General features: G+C 27.5%; 1 protein-coding gene across 3 annotated transcripts in view; it reads left to right on the top strand.

The window, feature by feature from the left end:
• Window positions 1–307: 307 nt before the first annotated feature.
• LOC100160527 (guanine nucleotide-binding protein subunit beta-2) overlaps window positions 308–7,617 on the top strand; it is a 16,449-nt gene continuing 9,139 nt past the window's right edge. Inside the window, exons 1-7 of one of the 3 annotated variants that reach the window (XM_029490827.1) lie at window positions 308–449; window positions 1,458–1,651; window positions 1,783–1,970; window positions 2,065–2,243; window positions 2,325–2,489; window positions 2,548–2,679; window positions 2,748–3,360. In XM_029490827.1, coding sequence (XP_029346687.1) covers window positions 1,799–1,970; window positions 2,065–2,243; window positions 2,325–2,489; window positions 2,548–2,679; window positions 2,748–3,017 — 918 coding nt within the window. In that variant the 5' untranslated portion in view covers window positions 308–449; window positions 1,458–1,651; window positions 1,783–1,798 and the 3' untranslated portion in view covers window positions 3,018–3,360. Of the gene's footprint in view, window positions 450–1,457; window positions 1,652–1,782; window positions 1,971–2,064; window positions 2,244–2,324; window positions 2,490–2,547; window positions 2,680–2,747; window positions 3,361–7,617 lie in introns of those variants that run through there. The other 2 variants (XM_008185554.3, XM_008185555.3) reach the window with 2 other exon arrangements.

Genomic DNA, 7,617 nt, shown 5'->3' with positions numbered 1-7,617 from the left:
TTGTCTATGTTACGCGTGGGCCAGAGAGAGAAAACAAATAGTGTGCTGACATCCTCTTAATTATTGTAAATAATAATCGCACAAAATTGATAAATTGATGTAAGTTCACCATACCTAATACATCATATATTATGTTATAGCTGTTTTCCCGTTAAAATTGTTCTTACCTAGGTTAACCATTTAACACCATAAATTTATCAATCGCGTGTATTTATTTGTATCATTTTTGTCTCCCTCAAATATATACTGTGTTGTTAAAGACCTTATTGAGTTAAATTATTTATATTTAGTGGAAAAATAATATTCAATTGTATTAACTTTTAGGTGCATTTTTTTTACAAAGTTTGGCAACCAAATTAAATATACTTATTGAGTGTAATGATATAAAAGTTGAAGATAAAGAATTAGATAATATTGTACTATTGTTGTGTTGTCTGTATGCTTTTAAAGTAAGTAAAAAATTAGTATCACAATATTTAATATATATTGGATTACAAAATTTATCGATATGTATATACAGTAGAATGCCGATTATCCAGACTAATAAATGTGAAAGATAATATCCGGATAATTGACCATACATAATAATATACTCAATACTTACTGAAATACCGACGCTGCGGTGATGGCCGATAATCAGCGATCGATAATACATAAAATTTGTATGGAATAATAAAATTGTTATATAAGTATAAACATTATACATATTAAAACAGCAGATATCTAATCTGCGATAACAATTACGTGGAATAATAAAATACGATTACGAGTTATTAAATTATATTTTTCTTTTTTTTTTTTTGCTTGTCTAGTAATTGGACATCTGGTTGATTGGCGTTCTACAGTATTTATTTATTCCTAAAAAAAATTTTCATTTTTATTATTTATTAAGTAAGTTACTATACGCGAGAACAATGAAGTTAAGTAGGTACAATATATTAACGTTGATATTACATAATTGAAATATTAAATATTGAAATTACTGCTATGGCCATGTTTTTAATGTGTTAAAAAATATGCATCAATACATAAGGCATATACAAATGTAATATTACTAAATATTAAATTATGTACTCAATATGTGTAGCTAAATGTATGGTGACATATTTTACCACACAAACCAGCTATTGCCATCTTAGTTTGGTGTTTCTGCTTTTGTACATTTTATCACACATTTATATGTATTTCGTATTAATGGTAACTGGTATTTTTGTAACTTTTTTTTTTGTGGCTTACAATCCAAATTAAAATATTCAGTAATATGCTGTTATCATTTAATACAACAGTTAATAATTGAATAAGATATGAAATTGTATAATGTATCTAATAATAATAATCATGGTAAATGTAAACACATATTTAATTGTGTTATATATTTATATATTATAAAATATTTATATTTTTCTCAATTAAGTTTTTTTAAATTTCATTATTCTAATTACTTTATATTATTCTAGGTATTCCATGGCGGTTTTATTTTTGAAATTTTAGACAAACTACTTATTAAGTTTGAAGAAAAACATATTGATCTAATTCTAAGTATTTTAAGAACTATAGGATTTAATCTTAGAAAAGATAATCCTACATTAATAAAAAAGTTGTTATTAGACATACAAAAAAAAAGTTCAGATACTTGTGAAACAACAATAAGGTACAATCAGAATATATTTTTATTAGAGTATTTATATTTTTTTTTTGTAAACATTATTTTGTATTTTTTTAATGTGTAAAACACTAAAAATGTATAAATTATGATTGTACTATAATATTTTATGTTTTCAGCTCTAGGGTAAAATTTATGTTGGAAATTCTGTCAGCAATAAAAAATAATAATGTAAATAAAATACCTACTAGTTCAGAACAATGTTACTCAACATACATTGACCAAGTACAAAAAGTTATACGTACTTACTACAAATATAATAAAACTCCAGCAGAATTAACTATATCCTATGAAGATTTACTTAATGGTTGGTGTATTATTTTTAATTTTACCTCAATATTAAAGCATTATAACACAATCAAAGTAATGTACACAACTTTTACATTTGTTGAAATCATTAGCTGATAATAAAGGTCGTTGGTGGATTGTTGGTTCAGCGTGGAAGGGTGATGAACAGAAAAATAATAATAACTTACAGAAAAAAGATATGTACGATAAAAAACTACTAGATATGGCAAAAAAATATCGGATGAATACTGATACAAGGAAAAATATATTTTGTATTTTATTCACTGCTGAGGTACACTTAATATTAATGTTTACGTTATATAAAAAAATTCTTGTTATTATAAAGCTATTCATTTAAAATTCTTGTTCCTAGGACTATTTGGATGCTTTTAACAAACTTGTTCGATTAGGTCTAAAAGGTCTTCAACAAGAAGAAATTGTCAGCGTCTTAATTCATTGTTTATTAGTTTATAAAGTGTATAATCCATTTTTTGCTTATGTGGCACAACAATTGTGTCAATCCAATAGAAAATATCAAGTAACTATAACTAAAAGCATATAATTTAACAATTATAAATTATGAAAATTACTTTTAGGCATTTTTTAAAAAATCCATAAATGTGCGTTTAGAAGAAATTGACAATTTGAAAAAAAATCAAATACCAATTCTGGCATCATTTTTGGCACAAATGTTGCGCAACCATTCACTCCCCATCACTATTTTAAAAGTAATATTGAGATACAACTTTTTAAAGTACCTAATACATAATATATGTAATCGATTACTGTTTGTTAGAATGTTGACTGGGGAAGCCTGAACAAACTGATGGTGAGTTTTGTTCGACAGACTTTAATTAAAGTATTACAAGATAGTGATGAAGAAGAAACCACCAATATATTTCTAAAAGCATCAAAAAATCCTACTTTACAGTTTTTCCGTGAAGGTCTTACATTATTTTTAAGTCATTTCCTTATTAAAAATGCTTCAAAAGACATCAGTGACAATAAATTAGAATTGTTAACAAATAGAGTAAAAGTTGCACAGGCCGCATTAAACCGTTGCTAATGTGTGCATGTGTGTACTACACGCTTCTGGAAGCCCTGTTTTTCTCTAATTGGATTTAAACTTACTAATGTCATTAAACATATTGTTTATGATTCATTGTATTCTCGTCTTTTGTGAACATAACATTTCATTATTTTATATTGTTATTAGTTAAATATAATGCCTCCAAAAGATCCAGAATTAATTGCTCTTAGAAAAGAACTTGAAGATTTAATTGCCAAATGTCAGGTAATAACACATGTTCACTTGTTAAACTGTATATATATTTTTATATATAAACATATTTGTTGTGTCATGTTAGTTTAATTTTTTTAAATAAAAGTACATCATATTTTAACTTGCATATTCAATACTTTTTTATTAATAATTTTGAATTTTGCTTATCAATATTTTATTATATGCTTATATTTTTTAATCAAGTAGCAAAATAATAAGATACATTATGAACATTTTATACCTAATAAATTAAAATAATACTACAAACATGTTTAGTTATATGACAAAAATGATTAATTTGACCCTTTAAGGAAATATTGCTCAAATTTTAAGATTGTGTAATGTTTATATTATACTGTATTAAATTTACAAAATTAAAAAGAAATTAATTTATATGTTTAAAAGTTTAAAGAAATAATAAGTTATAACCTACTAATGAAAATAGAAAACACACCACCATAAATGTGTAAGTACTGCCGGTTTAAGGTATTAAAAAGTATTTGCGTACTAAGGTTTCATATTGTACAAGATAGGAAACTATTGATTTTTAAAAATGTCAACATAATATTATCATTCATTTTCAAAATTTTAAGCCACCCATATGATTTCTTCATTAAAACAGTTGTCAAAGTCATGCTTCATGATTTTTCTTTGCTATAATCTCCTCTTTTGTAAATAGGCATATCATATTAGGTGTATTGTGTATACCTATTATCACTGACTGCTCTGTCTGTGTGGTGAAAATTAATTTTAATGTCATAATTTGAACTACAGTAAATTAAATTACCTACTCAATAGTTCTATTACATTCTAAGTCCCACTATATTTATTGACTAAACTTTAAAGCCTATTAGGTTGTTAAGGTCAAACCACTATATACCTAGGTACATGTACATTTATCCTGTGGTCATATTTTACATTTAATTTCATGCCTAACTTATGTCATTAACTATGTACTAAAAGACAAGAAAAATGTCTAAAATAATGACTTAATGCACTAATATTATTACAAGACTTTGAAAATCGTTTTTAAACAAAAATCTATTTGTGTTATTTAAATGCATAAATATGGCGTTATTGCGATTGATGCAAGTCGTAAATAGTACGACCTATATCTATATAATTTTATATTTCTTTAAATATCAGTCCGTGCGTGACGAAAATATAATTTATTGGGCAACCATAATATATACCAAATAAAAATAATATTACGAAGCAATATAAATAACACCTATTTCATTGTTTTTAATTCTGTAGTTTACTGTAAATTGTTATCAAATTTTATCCGTTCTTATAAAATTTACTAAAAATGTACCTAGGTACTCAAAGTATCAAAAATGCTCTAAAAATAAAAGTTTAAAAAATGCTTATTAAAAGTTTCGTTTGTAAGCTCTTTGATGAATGAAACGAATTTTGTACTTTGAAAACAATGTCTTAAAACATTCAGAAAAAAATCCAATTTGTGTTTTCCAAGTCTGATTCTCAAGGGAGAGCCTTCTATAGACAATTCATAAGACAATTAAAATTTTTTTTAATTTAATACAACTTGGAAATTAACAATATTGCTTCTTATAGATAGGTATTCAGATTGCTTGATTATTACAAAGTCGTGAAATGTTCTCTACAAACTTTTGAGGCGTGAGAAAAATACGTTGAGATGCACAATTTAGGTCGTAATTAGTATAGGTGCCTACATAATATGCTTTTAGTCAGACCGTTAAGTGGACGAAGATGTGTTGTGTGTGCTTGCTTTAATGTTTACTGTTTTATTATTTCCCTATAAAGCTATAAATAATACAACCCCAGATTAAAACTTAAAATATTATAGCAATAATTAAACTTATATAGGTATAGTTGTCCACATGTTGTAGTGTAATAAGTTTTCTACTTGGCTATCAATATTAAATTGTTTATAGTTATAATTGACTTTAACGATACCTATCTAACATAAGAAAATCAGTCAGTCCTTTTTGTTAAAATTATAATGTACATATAGATTTTAGATGTAGGTACGTAATTTTATTTTTATTAATTTACGATGAAATCATCTAGTGGAAACTGGAAAGGAAAAAAATGAATTCAACATTTTTGGTAATTTTAGTATTTTTAATAAAAATCAAATTGTGGGATGGAGGAGTAATGAAATATGTCACTCCAGATCATAGACTACTTATATGTCTATCTTACGGCCTACGGTGCATACGCTGCACACGTACCACTTAGTTATTAAATGCATTTTAACACTCCCTTAATATACCTACCTACTAATTGGCACTACTATGGTGGTGCTCAGAGGATTTGGGCACACCAAAAATATAAAATACTATTATAATATTTTGATGTAAAAATTATCAATAAGTACAAAAATGTTGTACTATAAGTTAGGTTTAACCTAATCTCTTTATTGTAATTGAAAAATATATTAAATAGGTAGGCTTTATGTTTGGCATGATGAAAGACTGCCCTTGAATGTGAGCTCGTTTACATTGTTTCCTTATTTATAATTCGTTGTTGAAGTGTATTGATTATTGAATATAATATTTGATGTAATAGGTATCATTTACTACAAATCATTTGTTATTTTTAATTTTTTATGTAGGTACCTACGCGTCTTACAAATGGCGTACAAATCTTACGCACTGGTGTTTGGAAAAAAAAACAATTTTTAGATGTGATTTTTTCTTGAAAAGAAACATTCGAATATTTCTCCAGCCCCCGAGGTTTCGTAAATTAGCGTTTAAACCACCTGTGATCCGTATTGCTAAAAAGTATATTTCTATATTCTCTACTGCGGTCGTGTGTTGTACAGATTTTATCTTATTATTATTTGTGTTATCTATATTACTCGAATGTAGGTACTCAATGTGTAGGATGACAGCAGTGTCGTTTAAGTTTCCACGCCACCTATTGCTTGTTAAACAACATAATATCACATCGCCCAAGTTATTTAAAAGCATGAGGTAGGTATTACATGTGGCGCGTTTTTTTTATTGTAGTATCCCCTGTAGGCCTAATCCACATCGTAAGCGAAAACACGCGAACGCCAGTCGATTACAATAATATCGTAATTTTCAATATCGGTATAGTAGGTACAAAGACTGCACTTCTCGCGTAGATGTAACATAATATTAATAATATGCCTTTTATACATCAATAAAACATAATATTTTAATATAAATAAATATCGAATTTAACGTTTAATAGGTTTTAATTTATAATTTTTAATTTTATCGCAGCACGGCATTAGCGCATTTTCGGCCTACTAGCGTTGAATTTTAATTTCTGTTTCAGTCTCTGAAAAATCGAGCTAGACTGGTGACTCTGAGGGGTTTGTATTATAAGTCCAAGAAAAGTAAAAATGGGTTAAAATATTGTGGGTTTTATAACATATGTGTGACGGGGCTGGGAATAATGAATTATTCTAATTTCTAACTTTATGAACCACTTCTTAGGTATATAAATTAAAATCGTTCATGTATACTTAATAGTTGAAACGGTGTAGTTTTAAATCATTTAAAATATGATTTACCCAGATACTTATTTAAAATTCAACACTTTCCTAATATTATAACTATAACTATATTATATTATTATTATGTTTATCATATTTTTATTATATAATATATATACCTATTACAATTTATTAATTATTATTTAGAAACCACCAAATTCATATTTCTAAGTGTCCAACCACTCACTATTCCTATTGGACCTCTATTCAACCTGTCTTAAATGTCGCGAAACTCATTCATAAATATTTTTTTACGGTCCTGGAACAAAGTGTTTATTTTGTGTGTGTGACGCTGGCCGCCGATAATGGTTGATGACTGATGTGTTTGGTGTGGGGATGAAATGTTAAAGGGGTAACAATATTATATGAATACATTTTACAAAATATATAAAATCACGTTACTTGGTTTATTTATGCAAGCCCGGATTAAGACATTTTGAGGCCTAGGGGCAGGGGCGGATTTACCCATAGGCCACCAAGGCACGTGCCTAGGGCGCAATTTTTTAGTTAATTTTTACTTTTTAGTTTTTCATAATTTCATCATAAAATTATATTTACCTAAATTTATATTTTATATTAATTTTTTTTTGTATACAACTTGCATGAAACTGGAGACAGTTACAGTAACGTTTTAATTTATAAGCTATAATATATAACCTTGCCGCGCCGCGCTGCCATCGCTAGAGGTTTGTCATCGACACTCGACGAGGCAGTTGCCTATGTTAATACATGGGAGGTGGTATAAGGGTGTGCGGCGTATACACATACAATATTTTGAATGGCGCATGCGCAAAACAGGCGTATATCAATTGCACCGAAATTACCTTTTTACCTGAAAAAAATCTATCGATTGCGCCGCGTATCAACTCCGCC

The sequence above is a fragment of the Acyrthosiphon pisum genome, chromosome A2, assembly GCF_005508785.2.
Source record: "Acyrthosiphon pisum isolate AL4f chromosome A2, pea_aphid_22Mar2018_4r6ur, whole genome shotgun sequence".
Classification (NCBI taxonomy): domain Eukaryota; kingdom Metazoa; phylum Arthropoda; class Insecta; order Hemiptera; family Aphididae; genus Acyrthosiphon; species Acyrthosiphon pisum.
The sequence above is the reverse complement of the archived record's forward strand: the minus strand, read 5'-3'. Positions and strand labels throughout refer to the sequence as shown.